Source organism: Lathyrus oleraceus, chromosome 7 (genome assembly GCF_024323335.1).
Source record: "Lathyrus oleraceus cultivar Zhongwan6 chromosome 7, CAAS_Psat_ZW6_1.0, whole genome shotgun sequence".
Lineage (NCBI taxonomy): Eukaryota > Viridiplantae > Streptophyta > Magnoliopsida > Fabales > Fabaceae > Lathyrus > Lathyrus oleraceus.
In genome coordinates this window covers 455,937,086-455,963,869 of record NC_066585.1, presented here as the reverse complement: position 1 = coordinate 455,963,869, position 26,784 = coordinate 455,937,086, and the positions used below count along the sequence as shown (strand labels likewise).

The window sequence follows — 26,784 nt, the reverse complement described above, 5'->3', positions numbered from 1 at the left end:
AGTAGGTTCTCATATTTAGGTGGAGTTCTTAAACAGAAAGACACTATGATTAGGAATAGGCTTTGGAAAACATAAAGTTTGTTGGTTCATGTAAGAATAAGTTCAGTAATTCAAAGTAGTGAATTTTCTTTCTTGGGTAGAGTGCCTCCCCCAGACGTAGGTGTGGTTTCACCGAACTGAGTTACTAATCTTTTGTGTTATTTTACAGCTTTCTGCATTGTTTATTATTGCTGTCAAACTGCTCTTAAACTGATTTAAGATCATTAAATTTCATATGTATCACCTTATAAAAATATTTTAATGAATAATTAAAAAGTATCACCATCTCTTCAAATTAACTTATGTAAATATAATAAATAGTTTTTAAAGTATATAGATTTTATATTCAATTCATGTTGTTAATATTCCATGGAGTAAACTGAAAAGATTTCATTAATTTTAACGATTAAATTGAGAGTTTTAGTTTACTTTAGAAATTATTTATCATATATATATATATAGGAACAAAGGTGTGCCTAGGCTACATCAATAGAATGATAAATCAAGAGAGAACAAAAGAAGAAATGGGGGAACCAAACCATTCAAAAAGAGGTGAATCTAAAACATGGTAAACCCAATGTATTATGTGCATACAAAGCTTGTACTTGCCTAGGGATATCATCAAACTAAGTAAATCCAAAGGAAGTCAAACCTAGATAAGGTAACTAATTAGCCAAGTTATTCTCTTCTCTATAGATATTATCTTTAAACAAAATTCAAACACTTTTGCCATCTAGTCTTCGGGTGCTAGGGACCATGAAGGGAGAACCATAAGCAAGACAAACTAATCTAAAGTCAATCTCAATCCACAAATTCAACCAATTACTATTATGAGCAAACTCAATGGCATACATTACCCTAATGAGCTCGGGGGAAATGAGGCATTTAAATGACTTCCTTGATGGAAAGAGCTTTAGGATGAGTGGTTGATGATATTAAAAGCCTTCCCAATATCGTTGATGAAAGAAGAAGAAGGCATCTTAGTAGTGTCGCAGCTGGAAAAATGACAGAGTCTCCATCATCCTTTATTCGTTCCTAAGGAACAGGGAAATGATGATAAAACCTAATGGCCAAGGTGAGATACTAGGTTCGGGAGTCAGTTAAATAAGGGGAAGGTGTTAGACACCCCTTATCTCCATTGTATTCAATGGGATCCTCCTACAATTTTAGGGTTAATGTATGTTTCTAAAATGTTTGCTATAATATTAGTTGATTATTCAATTTATTTATTTATTTAAAGAAAATATTCTATTTAAACTGACGAGAGACCCAAAAAGACTTTTCATAAATGTACTCGCTAGAGTTTACAACTTTATATCTACGTACCTCCGCATTGGGCGAGGGATCAGAGTATCGTAGTTCTTGTATAAAAAATTGTTTGTTGATTGTTTTTATCCCTTGAAAATTCTCACGCATCGGGGGCGGAGAAATGATTGATTTTAAAAAAATGCCTCAATACACTAGGGTAGAGGACTTATAGTTTGAAATATGTTCAATTGATTTTATCCCTTAATTGTTTTTTGCAAAAATATAATATTTTAATTTATTTAAGAAAATATATTACTGATTATAATAGAATATTATATATAACCCCTCTATCCCGATTTTATCCCTAATTTTATCCCTTGAATACCCAGGATTTTATCTCATATTTATCCCCAAATTTTTATCCCAAATTTATATCCCATAATTATTCCAAAAATTAACCCTAAATTATTCCATGGATATCCAATAAAGTAACTCTAATTCTCTAATTCATTAATATTAACTATTCAATTATATATTTTTTTTTTGTCTTTTTATTGATGTTAATTATAAGAGAATAATTATAATAGTCTAATTATTAACTCTAATTATAATAATCATATTAACCCTAATATAATATTTTGTATTATTTTTTTGTCGTATTTTTGTTTAAGACTTATTTAGTTACTAGTTCTAATTAACTAATCTTTAATTATCTTAAATTCATCCTAATTAATCATAAAATACAAGGTTTTAAATATTTATTTGATTTTTGATGTTAAATATAAAAGAAATGTTCTCATTATAAATTATTTAATTATAAATTACCTAATTGAATAATTAACCCAATGATCTTTTAATTGTCTTAATTAATCCTAAGATGCAAAATATTAATTACGTATTTATTTTTTAGGACCTCTAAATTAAATTAAATAGATGTATTCATTATAAACTATTTAATTAATCTAATTATATTAATTAAGATTATTAATTTTCAATTGATCATAATTAATCCTAATTAACCCTAGAATAAATAACCCTTAATATTAGTCTTAACATTAATTATAGAAATTAGCTTAATTAAAACCCTAATTAGATATTATATTATTTTTTTGTATTTAATCCTAATGGAGTTCAATGGCACATTGAAACAAATAATCCCTACAAATAATGCTACATGAAAATGCTTAAGAGTTGCATGAGTGACTTTTCTATATTATTAAACAATCATAAAAGCACATGCATCATATCCATAAAATAATATACATAAGTACACACATGAGTATCTCACACATCAATGCATAAGTACACACATGAGTATCTCACACATTAATACACACCTGAGTATATTAGAAGCAAAGCAAAAGAAAATAGAGAAAGATAAATGTAAATAATAAAACAACACACAAAGAGAGAAACGCACGGGAAAGATAAAATCGCATGGAGAAAGAGAAAAAACACAGGGAGAAGGGCTGACCGTCGACGATTGCGGCGATGGGGAGACATTACAAGTGGGCGCGAACATAAGCACCAGGAGGGGTACCTTGAATATGTGATGGCAGAAGATGTGCTTGACTCAACTAGATCTATGGTGGCCGACGATCTTGCAAGAGGTGCGCGGTGATTCGACGTCGACAACAATCTCTTTCTATTTTGATTCTTCTTTTTTTATTTGTTATGTTGTTTGTGTTGTTTTCTTTCTAAAACTTTTTACAGGTTAAATTGGTGCGGGCTAAAGGTGATATTTGGATATAAACCATGTGAGAAAGGAGAGTGTATGGGAAGAGCTTTTAGTGGAGAATTGGTAAGATGGTGGTAAATGACTTTTTTTTATCTATGAAGATGATGAGTAGTGATTTTTAGTATGATTTTCAACTTTCTGAAAGTGAAAAGAGAATAACATGGGAGAGTGCGGTTTTTTTTTTGAAAAAAATAGTATGAGATCTTGTAGATGTGTTTCAGGTGTTTCTTGTATTGTGTATGTGGCTTTTTTACTGTGTTATTGGTATACCCTCGTGAATTTTTTTTTTAAATATCCAAAATTTTAAAAAAAAATTCAAAATTAACCATTTTTTCAAAAAAATTACACAAATGGGCAAAATTTGCCCTAATTGTGTACATAGGCGCCACCCTAGTTGGCGCCTACCCTTAATGGATAGGGCAAGTCGCCACTAGGAGTGGCGCCTATGCCCAATCCCTTTTTTTTTTTTTTTTTTTTTTTTTTTTTTAAATGTTTTATTAATTTTTTTTTTTAATTTTTTTTTTTTTAAATATTAGATATTTGATAAATATATTTTTTTTATAAATTATATTAATTTATATTAACACTTATATATAAATAAAATTATTACAAGATATATATATATTAATTTATATATATATAATTTTTATATATATATATATATATATATATATATATATATATATAATATTAATTTAATTTATAAACAATTAATATTATACACATTTAATAATATATATATATTTATATATATATATATATATATATATATATATATATATATATATATATATATTATATATTAAATATAATATTATTATATAAATTTTTGGGAGAATTAGGGTTATTCATGTTAAGGTTAATGTATCAATTATAATTAGGGTTTATTGATCGGTTATAATCCGAGTTTGGTAGTTATGACCTAATTGAAACCCTAATTAATCAAGTGCGACACTAATTAGGGTTAGGTAGACTGGTGTACAACCCAGATCTTTTCCTATAAATAAAGTGTTATTTCCTTGCATTTTCTTCACCACTGTTTCCTACCACCTTCTGTATCAAGTTGAGTTCATGGCATCCCCAAGACCGTCGTCATGGCAGCGAACATCATCAAGGCGCCCGGATCCTGAACCAGTAATCTTAAAAAGGGATGGGCATGTTATTTTCTCGCCTTTGAAACCCCCAATGGAGATGAAATTTTGGAACATCCGTTCGTTGGACCAACTAAAAAGGTCCTTGATGTCTTGGTTAGAGGGAGATTACCAACCTGGTGAAGTCATCAGAAGGATTCAGAGGCTTAGAACAAGGTTCTCATTTGAAACTGGAGAAACGATACGTTGGTGGGTTGAAGTTGAAAGCGACATTGATTGCATCCAAATGATGCATGGATCAGACGACATAGTGTTAACTGTTGTAATTTCTTAGATTTTAATGGTTGTTTGTCATGTTGTTGTTGTATTTGTTATTGTTCTAGTACTTGTTCTTGTTTTAGTACTTGTTTTTGTTCCAGTATTTGTTTTTGTTTTAGTAATTGGTGTTGTAATGTTAGATGTTTGTGTTTGTTGTTCAAGTGTCATCTTCTATTTGGAATAAAAAGTAAACTTTAATTTAAAATGATTTTGGTACATAGATTTATGAAAGTGAAAACTAAGTTGTGGAACTAGATCCACGATATGGACATTTGTTCTTATTATGCCCTAGTTGTCTACATATGCTACACTTCCTCTGCATTTTCTCTGCGACGTCCATTTCAGTTCTAATGCGCCTGCTATTTGGGCGACCACTTTTATTCCGCCGCATCGATTCGTTGTGCCAAACAATTTCCCCGTCATACTCTGGCCAATACGCCTCCAATGCTACCACCGGAAAGGGATTGTCGTATACATTGAGCAATGTTGCAACTTTGTAGATTGGAGACACTAGCGATAATGCATCGAAGTGGCTGTGTGAACACGCTGCAATGACATGGGAACAAGGCATACGATAGGCCTGAAATTGACCACAGTCGCACCAACGGTCTGGTATTAGGACCCTATACTCTTGTCTGGGCAGCCCTTGGTTGTGGTCAATTGTTTCCTTGACACTAAAAGTGTGGCCATGGCGGTCGAATTCCGTAACCCGATGGCTGCTGGCTTTGGCAGATTCCTGCCTCATAAACTTCATGCAGGCATCACTATATACCTGACTCGTCTGCAACACTTCATTCCAGCGCCTGCCTCTTGTTACGAACAACGTTGCCATCCGAAAATACGTCGCATTCACCAATGCGGTTACCGGGAGGTTACGTATCCCCTTAAAGACGCCGTTCATTGATTCCACAAGATTTGTTGTCATATGGCCCCACCTCACCCCATCGTCATATGATCTAGTCCACTTCGCTCGGTCGATAATATCGATCCACCTCCCTGCATCAGAATTTGCCAACACTATTTCCCGGCGATAGTATTGGAATCCAGGTTGGTTTAAGGCATACCCCGCGTTTATCAAATGTTGCTTCAAGAAGTTATCCTTGAACTCCCGCATAAAATTTTGGGCAATATGCCTGATGCAGTAAACATGGGTAGACGAGGGGTCATGCCAACCATTTGCTGGATTATTGTATGCACTGTCTATTGAAGCGTGCCTGTCAGAAATCACGCAGATGCCAGCTTGTGGAGTCACGTGCGTTCGAAGATTCTTAAGGAAGAAACTCCATGCAGCAGCCGTTTCTCCTTCCACCAATGCAAAGGCTATTGGGAAAATATTTGAATTGCCATCTTGTGCGACCGCCATCAGTAACGATCCTTTGTATTTCCCATACAGCCAAGTTCCATCGACTTGAACAAGTGGTTTGCAGAATGTGAACCCGATGATGCAGGGACGGAATGCCCAGAAAAGTCTGTGGAAAATTCCATTACCTTCTAGACGAGTTCCGTCAGGGGATTGTGCAGGCAAGGTCTCCATTATAGTAACCGTCCCAGGTGAATACAATCGTAGTGCAGCCAGGTAGCGTGGTAGTTGTTTGTATGATTCCTCCCAGTTACCGTACACCAGTTCAATTGCCTTGGTTTTCGCTAACCAAGCCTTTCTGTATGACGGTGTATATTTGAAAACAGCCACACAATGGGAGATAATTGTTTTGACCTTCAGTGACGGGTCAGCCTCAACTAGAGGTAATATGGAATGGCAGATCATGTCATGGCTAAGTTTGCGATGATCCTGTGCCATGTTGGTGTTGACGCAAATGTGAGCTTGAGATATGGACCCTATCACCCACGCATTATGCTTCTTCTTGTACGATGCCATCAACCTATATCCACACTCCGGATTTTTGCATTCAATAACGTATCTTTCCGGATTTGATTTGATAACATCGTAGTCAACACAATTTTTCAAGTGCCAGTTCTTTATTGCTAACAGACACTCTTCCTTGGTCCGAAATTGGTCACCCTTTTTTAAGTCCTCATCAGACCTCATATATGGGTTGTAGAACATATCTGATGAGGGCTCATCCTCGCCCAAGTTAAGTGTTGTGAAGTGCGCAGGAGGTGAGTAGCGTTGCGCTATAGGTATTTGAGGTTGGTCTTCGTCTTCAGAATGACGGTTCACCAAGTCATCAACCACGTCTTCAGCATCATCAACCACATCGTCTTCAACGTGGTGCTCAGCATCTTGTTCGTCATCAATCACAGGATCAATAACCTGTGATTGAATATTCTGAGTTGGTTGAGGTTGTTCCAACACAATGTACAACACTATGTAGTCGTAACCAGAGTACTCATGGTTACGAAGCATGTATTGTGTCTCCATGTCATTTTGAATCAATGACTTATAAAACTTGACAGAGTTGTTTTCTGAAGAAAAAAAAGGTTGTTGATAAAAAATTTGGGACACGGGTTGTCTTAGTTTGGACTCAATCTTCCTTTTCAGATAAGAGAAGTCAGCTCCTCTATTTAGACAAAACCGAGTGCATTCGGTGTTTCTAAATAGGAAGCCAGACATATCACATTCATAAGTCTCACCGTTGACGTGAGCTTTGACTTTGTATTGTGAAGAAGATGACATGTTTTGTGAAGACATTGTGAAGGTTTTGTGAAGGTTTTGTGAAGGTTTTGTGAAGATATTGTCAAGGTTTTGTGAAGATTGCTGTGAAGATATTGTGAATCCCTTTGAAAATGTGTGTGAATATTTATACTGCAAGAATCTTACTGAAGATTGTTGTGAAGATATGTGTGTGAAGATTGCTGTGAAGATATGTGTGTGAAGATTGCTGTGAAGATATTGTGAATACCTCAGAGATTCCCACGCATGCCTTACACGTGTCACACCCTTGAATGCAACACTCCCACCTAGTCTGTACTAATGCATGCCAACCTATCCACCTATAGCCTGAACCTAGTCTCAGAGATTCCCATGCATGCCTGTTCCCCATCAAGTCTTCACCACCAAGTCTCAGAGATTCCCACGCATGCCTGTTCCCCATCAAGTCTTCACCACCAAGTCTCAGAGATTCCCACGCATGCCTTACACGTGTCACACCCTTGAATGCAACACTCCCACCTAGTCTGTACTAATGCATGCCAACCTATCCACCTATAGCCTGAACCTAGTCTCAGAGATTCCCATGCATGCCTGTTCCCCATCAAGTCTTCACCACCAAGTCTCAGAGATTCCCACGCATGCCTGTTCCCCATCAAGTCTTCACCACCAAGTCTCAGAGATTCCCACGCATGCCTGTTCCCCATCAAGTCTTCACCACCAAGTCTCAGAGATTCCCACGCATGCCTTACACGTGTCACACCCTTGAATGCAACACTCCCACCTAGTCTGTACTAATGCATGCCAACCTATCCACCTATAGCCTGAACCTAGTCTCAGAGATTCCCATGCATGCCTGTTCCCCATCAAGTCTTCACCACCAAGTCTCAGAGATTCCCACGCATGCCTTACACGTGTCACACCCTTGAATGCAACACTCCCACCTAGTATGTACTAATGCATGCCAACCTATCCACCTATAGCCTGAACCTAGTCTCAGAGATTCCCATGCATGCCTGTTCCCCATCAAGTCTTCACCACCAAGTCTCAGAGATTCCCACGCATGCCTTACACGTGTCACACCCTTGAATGCAACACTCCCATCAAGTCTTCACCACCAATTCGTACCATTTCCAGCACAGGGTCATGTGAATCCTTCCATGCTGATGGAACTTTCGGGTTGGCCGGAAGAGTGGCAAGAGATTTAGGGATCCCAGAGTTACAGCTATGGACAGCTTCTGCTTGTGGCTTTGTTCTATTATGCATCATAGTAACAAATTATGCTAATGTAAATGTGTTCGAGAAATATATTTAGACACCAAAATATTGATATCAGTTATTGTTTTATTTTATTTTTTTCATTCCAATCAAATAAACTTTTGGTGAATTTTAAGATCGATTACCCATAACCACCTAGTCTGCACCAATGCATGCCAACACTACCACCTAGTCTGCACCTATTCTGCAAGATTCCCATGCATGTCTTCCACGTGTCACACCTTTGCATCATCAGATTCCACCAAGTCTTCCCCAAGACAAGACAACTCCCACCTAGTCTGCACCAATGCATGCCAACACTACCACCTAGTCTGCACCTATTCTGCAAGATTCTCATGCATGCCTTCCACGTGTCACACCTTTGCATCATCAGATTCCACCAAGTCTTCCCCAAGACAAGACAACTCCCACCTAGTCTGCACCTATGCATGCCAACACTGCCACCTAGTCTGCACCTATTCTGCAAGATTCCCACGCATGCCTTACACTTGTCACACCTTTGCATCATCAGATTCCACCAAGTCTTCCCCAAGACAAGACAACTCTCACCTAGTCTGCACCTATGCATGCAAGATTCCCACGCATGCTTTACACTTGTCACGTTTCTGCATCATCAGATTCCACCAATGCATGCCAACACTACCACGCATGCCTTACACTTGTCACATTTTTGCATATTCAGTCTACTTGAAAACGAGTATAAATAGAGGGTCATTCTTGCAAGTTTTCATCAACCACTAACACTTTTATTCAGAGAACTCAGGCGAAACTTCTCATCCACCAAGCTTCTTCCTACATTGCAGTCATGTCGCTTCTTACCATGGGCCAAGAACACAGAGGAACTAGGGCAAACATTGCCTCATTCGTAAGTTTTTCTTGAACATTGCCTCTTTCGTATGTTTGTAATTAGTTTTTTAAAAGTCCAATATAATGATTTTTTATATTGTTTGTTTTTAAAGGATCCCAAGAAATTTCGTCAACGTTCACACCCAATGCCTTATCCAGACCCATGGTGCGTACCTTACATAGAGCGTGCGGGTTTCGGTCATGTAATGCATGTCGTAAATGCCACCATTGATGCCAAATTCATTTTGGCTCTGTGTGAACGTTGGAGACCTGAGACACACACCTTTCACCTACCAACTGGTGAATGTACCGTCACATTAGAGGACGTGTACATGCTTTTAGGTCTTAGAATAGATGGTAAGCCTGTGACCGGAAATGTTCAACAGCCTAACCAAATATGTGTTCAAATGTTGGGGGTAGATCTGGTCGAGGGTGAGGGGTCTGCCAAAGCAAGGGGTCAGGGTATTAAATTATCTAGCCTACAATTGTACCACGACTCCATAACTTTGACTGAGGAATCCTCCGAACAAGAAAAAGTCATAAAAACCCGGGTTTACATTATGCTATTGTTTGGGAACTTGCTATTTCCCGAAGGGACGGGAAATAGCATAAATTTTATGTACTTGAGTTTGCTCGGGGACATTGATAGAATAAGCACATATAGTTGGGGTTCTGCAGTATTAGCATTCCTATATAGCTCTTTGTGTAAAAATGCACAAAATGAGCACTGTACATTTTCTGGATGTGCTTTTTTGCTTCAAACATGGGGGTGGTGGAGATTGCCGAGGCTAGCCCCAGAAAATCCTAATGACTACTCCTTCCCCTACGCAACTAGGTAAATTTATGATCTTATTTCATTTTGTATATTTATTCTATAAATATTTGTAACTAATATTATTTATCTTTTTTGTTTAGGTTCATTACAACCGGACTGGATTACAGTCTTACCCCCAAAAATAAAATTATATTTTATCGTCAACTGTTGGATCGTCTCCGAGCACAGGATGTATTACCACTAAATCACTCAACTTCTAACTGATTTATTAATGTCATGCATTCTCGATAAATAACATATTTACTTTTTTCTTTGCAGTTTATTTGGAGGCCATATTTGGGATTGGAACATCAACCCAACCCCGAAGATGCAGCTGTTTGGACAGCAAAAACGGCCATAATGCGGTTCACCACTGTGGAGATGCACCAAAGTGACCGTGTCAAGCTTCAATTCGGAATGCATCAAGACATCCCAGGCCCCCCAATGTCCATGGAACCTTGGCATCTAAAAAAAGTCAACCACCAGTGGTATGCCCAAAATTGGAAGGAATTTGCTAAGGAGTTTCGAAAAATGTGGAAAGACCGTGCCCACTATGTTCTACAATTTCCGGTGGCGCCCAACGAAATGAAGCCGACAAGGGAATATGTGGAATGGTATAGAGCAAATACCAATCCAGAAATGATTGTGTCTGACCCGTTCTATTTGGACGATCCCCGGATGCAACAACCATATTTCCAACAACAACAACCACCACAGTATTCCCAACAACAACAACCACCACCTTATTACCAACAACAACCACCACAACCATTTTACCAACAACAACCACCACCACCTTATTACCAACAACAACCACCACCACCATATTACCAACAACAACAACCACAACACATGTCCACCCCCCAACCAAATCAACAATACATACCACAAACTCAATCCCAATACCATGAAGACTACCAACAACAAACTCAACATTCCCACCACCATCAACAGTCCCAACACCTACCACAATATCAATCCCCCTACTTCCACCAATCCCAACACTTCCAACACGACAATTTCCCAAGCTCTTCCAGTCCTCCACCTAGCCCCGACACGGGTATACAAGAGGACTACCAACAGGACTACTACACACCACAACAAACATTGCACTTTGGCCAACCCGATTCAACCCTAAACTACCAAAGACCACAATTCGAGGGCGCACCCAGCAGTAGCCAGTTTGTCCCACCGAGACAAAGCTTCGAGGGCGCAGAGGGGACCCGTCTTTCCTACAGCACTGAAGGGACTTCGACCGAACCACAACGGCAAGCGGCAAGGGGGCGTGTTAGGGCAAGGGGTGGTAATAGGGAAGCACCACCACCACGTGAACCGTCTAGGCGAGTAACTAGACCTCCCCCGTGCGGATCGTACAAGGGACCGCATCATATGTGATTAATCATATCTTTGTAATATTTGCCTTGTCTATTATTTAAATAAAAATATTTTCTGTTTATTATCTTTATATCTTTATCTTTATCTTTAAAAATATTGTCTATCATATCTTTATACATATATAAAATAATTTTTTTTCCAAAAATTTACAAATAATATTAATTACTTATAAATTATATTAATATATATATATATATAAATTAATATATATATATAAATTAATATATATATATATATATATATATATATATATAAATAAAAAATTTATTTATATATATGTGTGAACATAAATTAATATACTTAATAAAAAACATAAATTTATAAATAAAAAAAAATTAAAAAAAAAAAAACATTAAAAAAAAAAAAAAAAAAAAAATGGATTGGGCATAGGCGCCACCCCTAGTGGCGACTTGCCCTACCCATTAAGGGTAGGCGCCAACTAGGGTGGCGCCTAAGTGTAAAAAATGGCCAATTTTGGCCATTTGTGTAATTATTTTGAAAAATTGGATATTTTTGAAATTTTTGGATATTTAAAAAAAAAATTCTACGCTCGTAAGGGTTCCCTTGTGTATAAATTGTTGGATTATTTTTATATTAAAAAATTAGGTTAACACAAATGGAAACAAATAAAATTGAATCAAAATAATTAACAAAAATAATCATAATTTACAAAACAAATATGGATTTTGATGATCTTAACTAATTAAATTGATTATTTCTTAAATTAAAACTTCTGTCTTAAAAAATAGAATAATTTAAAAGGGAAAAAATCATTCACAATCTTTCTTATTTTATGACTTTTTTTACTGTTTATTCATAAAACGTGATTTAAATGAAAAAATAATAAATAGAAACAAAGTAAAACCAACCAAAAAAGAGACAATGCAATGAAAGTGACAAATGTGAGATTTGAACTCAAGATTTCTCATACTTGTACCTCCTAGACATGCTCTTCTACCATATTCACCAATCTATTTAATTGAAATAAAATGGAACCATAATACTAATATGTTAATGAGAGTTAATTATATTAATAATATTAAAACCTCTATAATTTCATCAATTTATACTTTTATTAAGTAAATACTACCCCTAATTGATCAACTTTTTTATAAATAAGATATATTATCCTGATTATTAACCCTATTGATTTTTCCTGAAAATTAATAGTAATATCTGTCATACCCCAAAATTTGCCCATTAATATTTCAAGACATTTCAGGGCGCTCCGACTCATTTTTATGACACCTAAAGGAACGAAGGCCCAGCTCGCGAATGACCCAAACTGGCCTACACGCTCACCTAGTGATAATATGAAAGTGGTTTATTTGGAAGCGGAGGAAAAGGGGTGCAAAAAGAAGAGAAAACGAACCAAACAGCAAAGCCCAGCCCAAAGTACAAGAACACGGGTGTGGCATCTGTGACGAGCGTCACAGAGGCTGTGACGAGCGTCACGCCTCGCACACCCCTGTGACGGGCGTCACACATGGTGTGACGAACGTCACACCATTCCCCTACTTTGTGGGCGCAGGCAACGCTTCGGAGGTTTGAAGATCCGTTGAGGAATGTTGGGCCCTGTATCCACGCGCGCGTTGAAGACCTTTTTGGCAGCAGGCATGACCTAATGACAACAATATAAATAGCCACCTTGAAAACCTAAAAAGGGGGCTTTTTTGGAGATTCTTTTCCCTTTGCCGTTTTCGCTTTTGCAGATTTTACTTTTCCAGCAGCTTAGGCATCGTGTTTTACAAGTGCTACACTATTTCTTTTGCAATTCCTTATTCCCTTTTGGCATTTAGAATTCTTTTCACACACTAGTTTCTACAACGGAAACTATTGTGTGCCCTTTTACCGAATCTAACCTTACGGCGGCAGCAAGGTCACCTCCGCTCAATTCGATCCGATCGGCCAATTCAAGGTTGCGATTCAATTGCAAACAGGTTTGCGTTACTATCATTGCTTTATATTCCTAATTCACATGGGATATCATAATTGAGTTCATAAATATATTTGAGGCTTTGCATGTGACTTAAGTATGCCTGGATACTTTGAATTGTTGTAATGGATGCCGCTGCTCTTCGTCCTATTTTGATCTTTGCCCATTTGCCCTGTTTTATCATGACCATGCTTTGTTTACCTATTACTTGGGTGCAACTCTCGATTGCACCCTGATTTGGTATTCTAACCCGTTTGCTGAATTTTGCAAAGGTTCATATGTCCCAGGAAAAGATTGTTGTTTAGGTCTTCCACTTTATTTGTGGGATACCCTTGTGGAGACTCACCCTAAGTGGCCTAATTAATTTTCATGTGTTAATTTTAATGTCTTAATTTTAATGTATTGATTTTAATGTATTGATCTTAATATGGACTTAATTATTTAATTGACTTTAAAATATGACCTTTAAATAAGTGATCTTGGACCTCTCTTTGCTGCCTTACGGTATAATGGTCATGTCCCGCGAACGTGGGGATACCCTTAGCAAAGACCCTTCGGTTAAATCATCATAAAATAAATTATAGTCCCTCGGATGTTGCCTTCGAATATACAACTTTGTCCCTCGATGACCCTCCGATGTTGCCTACGGTTAAATGATGATAGTCCCTTCGAATGCTAAGGTATCCTCATAACTGTTGCCTTCAATGACCAATCGATGACCCTACGATGACCCTTTTACATCCCAAGGATAAAACTACTTACTTCTCAATAGTAAGGACAGTTTTACCCTCATAAGGATAGGAAACGTTCATAATGACCTTAGGAAGGTATAACTCTCAATTACTGGATCATAACCTAAAATACTTTCTACACCTCACACATTTCCAAACTATTTTTCTAAACAACTTTCAAAACTAAACGAGATAACCACTTTGTATACATTCATACAAGAATCATTACAAAGTTAAATTCTCTTTTCAAAACCTTTTCTAAATCGCTTTCAAAATCAAACGAGATAAATACTTTGTATACATTCTTACGAGAATCATTACAAAGTTAAACTCTCTTTCAAACATTTTTTAAGCAATTCACCAACACTTTTTCAGACAAAAATATAAGTGATCCAGCAATTAAGAGCCCATGGATAACCATGGATACAAAGGGTGCTAACACCTTCCCTTTGTATAATGTACCTCCCGAACCCAAAATCTAAATTAAGGTCTTTCCTGTTCTTTTCCACCTTTCCTTATTGGATAAAAGAAAAGTCGGTGGCGACTCTTGCTAACCGCGACATTGCGATAAAAAACACAAAAAGTCAGTTCACCGTATGACAGAACTGGCGACTCTGCTGGGGACTACAAAGAGAGGTCCATCTTAAAAAAAAAAATCATTTATGTTTTATTATTCCTTCTTTTAAGGGGGCTTTGAATGAAAGATCCTACACCCGGATCTAGTGTACCTTAGGTAAGTAGCAATAGATCATCGCGACTATCCGGCGTATACTGGAATGGTCAAAATGATAGCTACGGTTAATGTGACACTTTGGTTGTCCTGATGGTCCTCATGTTATTTGAGGAAAAATTTGGCTTCCGCGTGGTGTCATCAAAGCATTAACCAGACCTTTAGAACCCTAATTGACTCATCCTAGCCATTAGAAAGTAGTGAGATAACTGGCTTCGGTTCCGACTGAGGTTGGTTGATACTCGATACTACACTCTTTGAGATTGGACTTTAGGGAAGCTTCGGTCAACCACTTGGTGTTGCACTGAAGTGGACCTAAAGAAAGATCGATGATCTGAGATCCTTCTAGAACCCGGTTACTATTCTAGGACAGGTTGAACCAACCAAACTTCAGTGGGGAGGGTACTTACCTATGGAACTCATGCAAGCCTTAAAACCTAGGAATAATTGTTGTGTGACATGCTTGTGCTTGCATAACATCATAACATCATAACATCATAACATCATCATACTAACCATTTCAAGGACTTAGGAATTTAGCTTTGCTCTGTTGAACAGGTTATGGCTTCCAGGAAGACCATCCGGATCAATTTTGTAGCAATCTCTCCTCAACTCAAGGATTTAGTGTCAGAACTTCCCGATCATGCTCAGTTCAGCAAGAAACACGGTCATCTCCTCAATTTGGTTACCACTGGTTTCAAAGAAGATATGATGAGAGTCCTATTCCAGTTCTTCGATCCCAAACATCATTGCTTCACTTTCCCAGATTATCAGTTGGTACCCACATTAGAAGAATTCTCCCAGCTGCTTGGGATACCTATCCTGGATCAAATACCTTTCAGTGGTTTAGAAAAGAGGCCAAAATCTGAAGAAGTTGCCGCAGCTTTACACATGACGAAGTCCGACATCGAAGCTAATTGGGTAACAAGGAGTGGAGTTAAGGGTTTACTTGCCAAATTCCTGACAAATAAGGCCCGAGAATTCTTAAAAGTTATGAACGTCCGTGCTTTCGAAGACATCCTGGCATTGCTAATCTATGGCTTGGTGTTATTCCCTAATCCAGACCAATTCATAGACATGAATGCTATTAAGATATTTCTCACTCATAACCCTGTACCTACCTTGCTGGGAGACATTTTGCATTCCCTCCACACTCGTACCATGAAAAGGCAAGGGACTCTCATGTGCTGCATACCTCTATTGTCTAGGTGGTTTATTTCACACCTCCCTCAATCAGTCTTGAAGAATGAGCAAAATCTGAGATGGTCTCAAAAGATAATGTCACTCTCCCATTCAGACATCTGTTGGTGTCCTCAGTTCAAGGAAAATGTTACCATCATTGATCGTTGTGGCGAGTTCCCTAATGTACCACTCCTGGGGATAAGGGGAGGTATTACTTATAATCCTGCCTTAGCCCTACGTCAGTTTGGGCATGCTCGAAGAGATGGTCCACATGAAATGATTATTCAAGGTACAGTGTTTGACTATGACAATGACCCTCAAGGTCTCCGCCAAAGGTTTGTACGAGCTTGGGGCATGGTGAAAAGAAGCAATTTAGGAAAGAAAAATTCTATTCCTATGGAGCCTTATCTCAGATGGGTGCGCGCCAGAGCTCGCGAACTTGTCATGCCATATCTTGCGGTCGGACCATTGACTGTTGAATCAGAGACCGAAGGAGCTACTTCCCAGATCATTCCTTATCCAGATATGCCTACTGATGTTGAGGAATTGAAAAGATCCTGGACCCAGTTGAGAGAAGAGAGAGATACTTTCGAAGCTCAGTTCAATGCAGAAAGGAAGAAAGTGTTAGAGCTCACCAGTCAGCTTAATGAGGAACGAAGACTCAATGCATATCTTCGCCCGAAAAGAAGTCGCCCCTGGGAGACTTGAGCTTTGTATTTTTACTATTATTCCTTTTGTAATGAACATTGAAAAAAAGTAGCAATAAAACATTTCCCTCTTGTTGGGGATTTATGCAGAGTAAAATTCCAAAAGTCCTTGAAAACATTTCGTACATTGCATCGCATAACATAACATTGCATAACAGGTGTTCTAAAGGACCATATTCTCACGGTCTGCCTCTTAAACAGAAAAATGGATCTCGAACAGACTGTCAAAGATCTCCAGACTCAGAATGCTCAATTCAAGGAGATGATGTTAAGCTTATCCAAGGGGCAGGAGGAACTGAAGGCTCTTTTGGCCGAAAAGAAGAAGGACAAGAAAGCTGTGAGCTTCATTAACCCGGGCAGAAGGCGTAAAGGACAGGCTACGGGAATCAAATTTGGAATCCCGAATGGTCCAGAAGAGGGGGCAGAGAATGATTCAGAGGAGGAGAATGCTGATTTCTCTAACCCTGAGGATGATGATGAGGAGTATGAAAATGAACAGTACTCTCCAAGAGATGATAAGTACAAATTGCTGGAAGAACGCATGCTAGCCATGGAGGGTCAGAAGACACCTGGTCTGGATTTCGAAAGTTTGGGTCTGGTCTCCGATGTGACCATTCCTCGCAAATTCAAAATCCCCACTTTCACTAAGTACGATGGTGCGTCTTGTCCTCAGATGCATCTAAGGGCTTATGTGAGAAAGATCCAGCCGCATACCACTGATAAGAAACTGTGGATCCATTTCTTCCAAGAGAGTCTATCTGGCACTCAGTTGGAATGGTATTATCAGCTCGAGAGCTCTGACATCCGCACCTGGACTGATTTAGCAACGGCTTTCTACAAGCAGTACCAGTACAATTTTGAATTAGCACCTACTCGGCTGCAGTTGCAGAATATGGCCATGGGATCTAAAGACAGCTTCAAAGAGTACGCTCAGAAATGGAGAGATTTGGCCGGCAGAGTCAAACCCCCTATGACTGACCGAGAATTAGTAGACCTGTTCATGGGTACCCTGACTGGCCCATTCTACAGCCACCTACTAGGGAGTTCTTCATCAGGTTTCACTGAACTTATACTGACAGGTGAACGGGTGGAGAGCGGCATTCGAAGTGGAAAATTACAGGCCGCTACTTCTACAAGCAGTAAAAAGTCCTACCATGGGAAGAACGAATCGAATGCTGTGTATGGTCACAGGAATCATAATAAGAAAATCGGTGACCATGCCATTGGAGCAGTGACGATCGCAGCCCCGCCAGCTCAAAACTTCCAGCAAAGACAAGACAGACCAAGAAGGCAGTTTACCAAGCTCAATATGACTTTAGCACAAGCACTGCAAAGTATGCTGAAGGTAAACCTAATCACCCTCAGAGGTCCTCCTGCAAATGTCAACACTGCTTCGCCTCGTTACAATCCCGATGCCAGGTGTGCATATCACTCCGATAGCCCCGGGCATGATACAAATGATTGTTGGCTGTTGAAGAACAAGATTCAGGACATGATCGATGCTGGGGAAATTGAGTTCGAGCCTCCGGAGACTCCTAATGTCATCAATGCACCTATGCCTAATCATGACAAGGCTGTTAATGCTCTCAATGACGATTCTCTCATCACTACTGTAGCGGACTTAACATCTCCTCTCCCGATCATAAAGGGGAATTTATTGCGAGCTGGTTTATTTCCAGGTTGTACTGAAGATTGCAATCTCTGCATACTCCGGCCCGAGGACTGTCTGAAGTTGAGGAATGGTATTCAACAGCTGATGGACGATCGTACAATTCTCTTTGAAAGGGTTTCTAAGACGGAAAACCCTGTTGAAGAAGTATCTGTGATTGCAAGGCCCAAGGTTCCAGTGAAGATTACTGCTCCCAGAATACCTGTGAAGATTATTGCTGAGCCCAGGGTAGTTCCCCTGATCATTACTGCCCCTGGCCCAATACCGTACTCCTCAAGCAAGGCCATTCCGTGGAATTACGGAGGTGAGGTTTATATCCATGGCGTAAAGCAAGTTGGTGATTCTGCTAATCCTAATGACATCGTTGGGACTAGTAAAATTACTCGAAGCGGTAGGATCTTCTCTCCAGAGATCTCACCCCCAGCTTCTGAGACTCGAGGAAAGGAACCAGTCAATCCCTCTCAGTCAGAGACACCGGTCGAAGATACTACTGAAGACGTTGCCAAACGAGAAATGGAAGAAGTGTTGAAAATCATTCGCAAGAGTGACTTTGATGTTGTAGAGCAGTTGGGGCATACCCCATCTAAGATCTCCATGTTATCATTGCTGTTATCTTCTGAATCTCATGCCAATGCGTTGATAAAATTCTTGAAGACTGCTCATGTGCCTCAGGAAACATCTGTCGATCAGTTCGAACATTATGTGGCTCACTTGGCTGTTGACAATGGCCTAGGATTTTCCGACGCTGATCTGACACCAGCGGGAAAGAACCATAATAAGGCCCTGCATATCTCCATTGAGTGTAAAGGGATCACCCTGTCTCATGTGCTGATCGATAATGGCTCTTCTTTGAATGTGTTACCGAAAGTCGTGCTTGAGAAACTTGACTGCAAGAGCGTTGAACTGAAGCCTAGTGACATTGTGGTGCGGGCTTACGATGGTGCAAAGAGTGTTGTCCACGGTGAAGTTGTTCTCCCTATCAAGATAGGACCTCAAGTTTTCAACACTACCTTTTTTGTAATGAACATTCGACCTGCTTACTCCTGCCTACTGGGGCGCCCTTGGATTCATGAGGCAGGTGCCGTGTGTAGCGGTGTATTCGTCGCCATATGATTTATCGATTAAACCATAAGCAAAGCAATACAATGAAGTTTCGAGTCGCCACCGCACTTTTATTTATCCAAAGGATTGGCTAAAAAGCGAACAAAAGCCTAAGAAGTTTTACACGTAGAAAACTAATAAAAGATCAGAGATTCCGGGTAAGGGGTAAGTTACGCAATGGGAAGGTGTTAGGCACCCACTACGTCCTAGGTACTCCTAGGGAGCCCTTTTCACACTTGTTGTAAAAAATTGTTATTTGTTAAGACATATGCATTGTGCAAACAGGAGTGAGATGATGAGGAAAGAATGTACAAGTTTTATTGGGTTTGAGCGGATGAACCCGCTGCCTACGTACCTTCCATCAAAGGTAAGGATCAAAACGCCGTAGTTCGGCTAAAAGATTTCCAAAAGTGAGTTGGATTCAATTTTAAACAATAGCACTGAGGCTTTTCATTATCAATGGGAGAACACTCGACCAAAACCAACATCCACCATGCGAGGATAGCTTCGACGTACGAGAGGGGTTAACCCTATTTTCAATACGGAAGTCTTACTGTCGACTCACTAAAGATAAGGTGAGGTTTACATCAACCACAATGATAATTGAAACCTACGGCTAATGCATGAAAAGATTAATGGACATGGCCAAAACAAGTGAATGAGTGAAGTTAATTGATTGTGATTATGAAAGTGAAGTCAAAGTATGATTAAGATTAATTCAAAAGAAGTATTATGAAATGGAGTTTGTGAAAAGAGTCAAGGACTTGAGTCCAGGTTTTTAGTTTGAAAAAACATGAAGATGTTTGCACAATGTCTAAGTCAAGTTTAAGATCAAAGTGTGAAAAAGTTCTAGGACACAATGAGGATGAATGAGTGAGGATGGAAAGTAAAGCTTCTCAGGAGGTTCACTTCTTGAGATCATATGAGAAATGATTCAAGGGTGTCCTTTGGAATGGAAAGTAAGTAATGATGAAATAAACAAACAAATGATACCGGATGCCACTCAATGGTCTTGCTCCAGTCTCACAAACAAAAGCGGATATCGGATACCAATGGCTGGGTTTACACCAATCTCCTAAAACAGAACTGGATATCAGAGGCCACTCAATGGTCTTACACTAATCTCCTCAAAAAGAAAACAATGAAGAAATATGGAAGTCAACTGCCAGCTTGTGGGACTTAGGTTAACCCCACACATGATCATAGGAAAGCAAATGCCAACTCGTGGGACTTACAATTGCATCCTCTCACAAACAAAGAAAGCAGAACAAGGATGTCAGATGCCAACTTGTGGGACTTGCTCTAACACACAGTATGATCCTAGGAAAACAACTGCCAACTTGTGGGACTTACAATTGTATCCTCACATACAAAGAAACAAGGCAACAAAGCAAAAGTAAGATGAGTGGCCAATGTGATGGTCTTATACTCACTTCCATATCATAGGAACAAATGCCAACTTGTGGGACTTACAATTGTCCTCAATGGGTAAACAACAATAATGATGTCAAACAGACAAAAGAGATGCTCATGCATTAATGGTAATTGATGATGATAAATGCATAACATACAGGCAAGCAAGTGCATATGAAGCAATCAAACAGTCAATGAGAATCAAACAACACACTCTATAGCCAAACAATGGGGGCTCACACAAGAGGGTTTGACTTTAAAAGTCCACTGTAATAGGTGAAGGTTGCTCTTAACCTGGCCATTGAGGGGCTCAGGTGAAGCAGATGAAAAGGAGAATGAGGGGTGTGCCTCATTGCTTCTATCTCAAATCAGAGAGAGCATCAAAGAAAGTGTGGGAGTTCAGAAAGTAGGAACTCTCTCCACATTATTGACTCGATTAGATCTTGGGTATTTATCTCATTGCTTCAACCAGGTACCGGGAGCAAAGAGAGGACACACTGAATAGTGGGGGATAGATTGCTTATCCCTACCTTCCACCAATTGCCTTACTTGAAGGACTTTTCCTGCTGAGGACAAATATAAACAAACACAGGCATTGCCTCTTAAGGAGGGCTTCAGACAGTTTGCCCGGTCAAATAACAGACCGGGTCTCCAGACTACATGAAGAAGAAATATTTATACCTCAAAAGCAAATGCTAAAATAGCAAAGCAAGCAAGTTCAAAGAACTTAGGCAACTAAAGTACCTGAAAAAAGTCAAACTCATTAGTAAACAAGTCAACAGTCAAAATCAAAAGAAATGGATAAACAGTCAACCACAGGAGGTCAACTGTGCAAAGCAAGACTCAAGTTACATGAGTCACCTACAAAACAAAAGGTTAGCACGATATAGACAAACAAACATCAATCAAATTGGTATGATCTTGGAAGCACTATGCTCAACCTGAAACAGATAAACTCAACATAAGTCCAAAGGACCACTAGGACTAGCCTAGGGTCAAACATGAAAGAAAAAGTCAAGGCAGCAAGGGAAAATCAACTCAAAGTCAAAGTCAACCAATTAGAAAGCAAACACAATTGGGCCCACATTCAAATCATGAATCATTGTCATTTCATGGATATTTGAAGTCAAAACATGGCAAAGGAAAGCATACAAAAGTCAACAGAATGACTTGCATCAAAAGTCAACCTAAGCAATCTCAAAAATCATGAAATAAATCACACTCAATCCTAACATCTAACATGGTATACATGTAAAATTTCATGGCATTTGGATGAGAGGAAGGCAGTCAATTAAAATCATGAAGTCAACACAATTTCAAGTAAGCACAATGAAAGTCAACAAGCATGGGTCAACTTCAAAAAATCATATCAAATTGAAAACAGAAAAGAAATGAGTGAGATTAACACCAATGCAAAGCTTGAGGTGTCTAGTTATCACATATGAAATTTCATGATCATGTGATAAAGTATGAGAATTTCCCAAAAGATTTGGCAACATGTAGCACAAAAAGTCAACCATGGACTAGGCAGGGAAGAAAAATCACAATCAAATGGAAAATTGCGCAATAAATTCCAAGAAAATTCATACATGAATTAGACATATGATAGATGATTCATGCAAAAAATGGGGTCATTTGGATGCAAGGAAACATGTGAACAAAATTAGGGAAAATGCCTGTTCATGTTGTGACACCAAATGTAACACATGACTTCAAAAAATCATAACCAGCGAACCACAAATGGGAAATCCACAAACTTTATACCAAAATGAAGGTGAACATGTCTAGTTTCATCACAAAAAAATTCAAAGTCATTGGACATAACATGAGTATTTCACAATTGAAATGGTAAGATGTATCATTTATGCACACATATTGGGAAAACAATTGTCAATAAAAATCCAGTCAATGAAAAAATGATTAAAAATCATAATTATAAACTAGACTCAATCATGGACATTGTGGAAAAAGAATCATAATTTTTGGATTTAATTTGAATGAAAAATTAATTTTTGAAGATGAGGAAATAATTGGAATAAGCATGAACAAGTTAACATGGCAACAAGTCAAACAAAGAAGTCAACGTGGCAAAGGTAAATAGAGCATCACCTAATCAAAACGCACAGCACCAGGGAGACACGTGAAATGTTTTTATTGGTTAGCATGAAAACGCACAGTAAACAAGGGACGTGCATTGCATAATGGTCAACAAAGTCAATTGGATAGCATATTTGTAAATAAACTTCCATTTAATCAAAACGCACAGTACCATGAAGGACACACGAAATGTTATTATTGGCCAATATGGGACTGTACAGTAAATGGCCATATGCAACACGGGAAACAGGGCTTCCTGGGAAATTTTTTAGGGTTTGGAACAATAGTGAAGTTTATGTACAGTATGCTTCATCAACCAACATCAGTGAAAAACGATTTTAACTCAAATTATACAAACAGCACGGCATTGAAATCACCAAACAAAACACATTAAGAATATCAAATTCATTTTCACGGAATCAAACCAATCAAACAGTATCACACAAAAACATGTTTGAGCATCAACAATCAATTTCACATTTCTCCCTAATTAATCAATCATTTTAGGTGGTTCAAAGCTCATTGTTCTCAGCATCAAAAAATTTACAACAAGCATCTCATGATTTTTAAAAAGAGAGAAATCGAAATCATACCAAAACTGAAACTAGGTGATGGAACGGCTGTCGTTTGGCTATGAGGTACTGCAACAGATGAATCTTGTAGCCCCAAATGATGGATGCTCGAGGAATGTGAACTTAATCGTGTCTATTCCAACTTAAAACCCCACCTGCCATTGTTGTAGCTTGAGAAAACAGAATGTGAAAATGGTTGTACAGCCGGTGTTGGATGCCACAAATCACTTTTAGATGATGTCCAAGTGATGAATCAACCAAGGGTTACTCGAAGGTTTTGGCCATTTTGTGCAGAAAATCAATTTTGGTTCAGATGCAAATTGAGAGAATGGAGGTTTTCTGTGTGTTTCCAAGTGGTGGCTAGGGTTGAAATGTGACAGAAAAATGCTTTATATGGTCTGTTTAATATTGTTAATCCATGCTGCAAACTGGTTTAACTTAAAATGCACCATTTGCCAATTTGCTAATCCTTGCATAAGTGTGAAATGGGGGTGTGAAAGCTTGGTCGGATGGGCCTTGGTTATGCAGTACAGGACCATTACTTATGCTGTTTTGTATGTACTTGTGAAATGCTAACCTTGTTTTTACTCTTTGAAGCCAATTGCACTTTTGCTAAACTTGCAAACATGGAAATGGAGGGTGCAAAACCCTGGTCGAATTGGGCCTCAACAGGCTGCACAATGGCTTGTAACTCCACTGTTTTTGGTCTGCACCATGCATTGTCAACTTGTTTTTGTTTTTAATATGCCATTTGCAAAATTGCACCAATTTATACCTTTGGCCAAAATTATGACATAATGATGAAATGGACATGAAATTATGCTTGGAGCAAGTCACAAATATGATATCAAGTGAATCCCAATTGGCCAAATTAAGAAAAAGTCCATAGATCAAAAAGTCAACTATGAGTCAAACTTGGATTTTTAAAGGAATAGGTCCAAAAATGCCATTTTGATTGGCAAGGTTTTAGGTCATGAAGCTTATATTTTTGGAAAGAGGATGAAAAATGTGGTTTGTAGGAAAAAACCCCACCAAATTTGGCCTTATGGTTTGGGAGATATGGCCCTTTGAAGTTCACAAATTGATGAAAATGATTTGATCATATCTTGACAACCACACATGGGATTTTGATGTTCTTGGACTTTTTGAAAATGGGAGAACAAGATCTTCAACTTTCATGTTGGGCAAAAATTCATTTGAAGCTTGTATCATGATGTAAGTTGAGGATCAAGAAGTTTCTATTTTTGGCAGTTGAAATTACAGGTCCAGTTTCTATTTTGGGAAATTTTCTGATTGGCTTGATATTCTTCCATGATGTTGATTCCCATGACATATGAGACCTACTAGGACATGAATAAGCTCCTTCAAACCATTTCCATCCATCAAAACCAAAGAATCAACCACAGTTGACCAACTTTGACTTTCTAGGGTTTTGGACTTGACTGTGCACTTCTGATGAATTCCAAACCCTAATTCCTTGAGATTTTGACTTCAAATGATGTCCCAAGACATATGAACTCTTGATTATTGACCATGGTGCCCAAATTCCACAAGAATGGCCACCATCCACTGCTTTGATTGACTGTTGATTATCTAGGGTTTTGTGCCTGCCTGTGCATTGACTGCTGACCTCTGAGCCTTCAACCCTTGACTTGAACACTTCAAAAAGACCCCCAAGGCATGTGAACTTGTTGGACAAACCCTGGGGCTTTGATTCCTTGAGGAACAACCTTGCTTGATTGGTGGACTGATCTCCTGATCAATTTGACCTAATTTCTGCTTGCTTGCACTTGAGGCAACCGGGGACAATGCAAATGCTATGCAATGGATTATGATATGCTATGACCTAATATGAGATGGTATGCACAATGATAGGTGCAAATTTGAGGTGCTACACCGTGGCTTCGTCCCTCCATCAAAAGCTGAGGTATCCAATAGAGGGCAAGATCGTCACTGTGTGTGGGGAGGAAGAATACATTGTCAGTAGTGTGCATACCTTCAGATACATTGAGATGGATGGTGAATTCTTCGAGACTCCAACTCAGTCATTTGAAGTGGTTTCTCCGCCCGATCCTGTCCTTAAGCCAACTCTCTGTGTGCCCAAGGTTACTCGTGCTCCTCCTGCTATGATTTCTCTGAAAGATGCTCAAGCTGTGGTTGAAGATGGTGGTTGTACTGGCTGGGGTCAACTGATCAACGTACCGTACAAGTCTGACAAAGCTGGTCTGGGATTCAACTCTGAGAAGACGGTCAAAGATCAAATCAATGTTGTAAGAGATGCTGACAGTGATTGCGACCTGGATAGGTGGATCTACCCAACAATTGGCGACGGACTCAATAATTGGAAGGCTGAAGACACTATCCCGATCTCCTTTAGTCAGGAGTAATTGTTATTGTCTATTTAGCATTGCAAATTCTAATTGAACTTCTTAAAGCATTGTGTCTATACCCGGGGCACAATAGCTAATTTGTTAAGGGTTTTGTCATTTCATAAGCATATTTTCATATTCAATAAATCAATGGACATTTTCGCATTCAAATGTTGCGCTCTTTATTTTTCCTGTCGTCTTTCAAACAAGCTATGCTTTCTTACACACACTCACGTAACAAATTGCAGATCCGTACTCACTCTGGATCCTATTGATAATAATTCCGCTACTGTTCATTATGACTTTGAAAATCCAATCTACCAAGCCGAAGATGGAAGTGAGGAAGATTGTGAAGTCCCTGGAGAGCTTTCCAGATTGTTATTGCAAGAGGAAAGGACTATACAGCCGCATGAAGAGTCCCTCGAAATTGTAAATCTGGGTACTGAGGTAGACAGAAGAGAAGTCAAAATAGGAGCAGGATTGGAAAGCAGTGTCAAGGAAAGATTGATTCGGATGTTACATGACTATGTGGAGGTTTTCGCGTGGTCTTATGAAGACATGCCCGGGTTGGATACTGATATAGTGGTGCATCGGCTGCCTACGAAGGAAGTCTGCCGTCCTGTCAAGCAAAAGGTTCGCCGCATGCGTCCTGAAATGTCTGAGAAAATCAAAGCCGAGGTTATGAAACAATTCAATGCCGGTTTCTTAGCTGTTACTTCTTATCCTCAATGGGTTGCTAATGTGGTGCCAGTGCCAAAGAAAGATGGTAAGGTGCGAATGTGCGTGGATTACAGAGATTTGAATAAAGCGAGTCCCAAAGATGACTTTCCACTCCCACACATTGATGTTCTGGTAGATAACACCGCTCAACACAAATTATTCTCATTCATGGATGGTTTCTC

The 26,784-nt window shown here is 38.8% G+C and overlaps 1 protein-coding gene and 1 long non-coding RNA gene across 3 annotated transcripts in view; both read left to right on the top strand.

The window, feature by feature from the left end:
* The first annotated feature begins 2,593 nt into the window (after positions 1–2,593).
* LOC127101601 (uncharacterized) overlaps positions 2,594–26,784 on the top strand; it is a 59,253-nt gene continuing 35,062 nt past the window's right edge. The window contains exon 1 of the long non-coding RNA XR_007794676.1: positions 2,594–3,088. This is a non-coding gene — a long non-coding RNA (uncharacterized LOC127101601). The remainder of the gene's footprint in view (positions 3,089–26,784) is intronic.
* Positions 9,070–10,449, top strand: LOC127101600 (protein MAIN-LIKE 2-like). 2 transcript variants are annotated; one of them, XM_051039053.1, is made up of 3 exons: positions 9,070–9,185; positions 9,280–10,001; positions 10,082–10,449. In XM_051039053.1, exons 1-3 carry the CDS (start codon positions 9,126–9,128, stop codon positions 10,203–10,205), a joined length of 906 nt encoding a protein of 301 aa, XP_050895010.1. In that variant the 5' UTR covers positions 9,070–9,125; the 3' UTR covers positions 10,206–10,449. The 2 variants fall into 2 exon arrangements, with proteins under 2 accessions (XP_050895010.1, XP_050895009.1); XM_051039052.1 differs by having other exon boundaries at positions 9,078–10,001.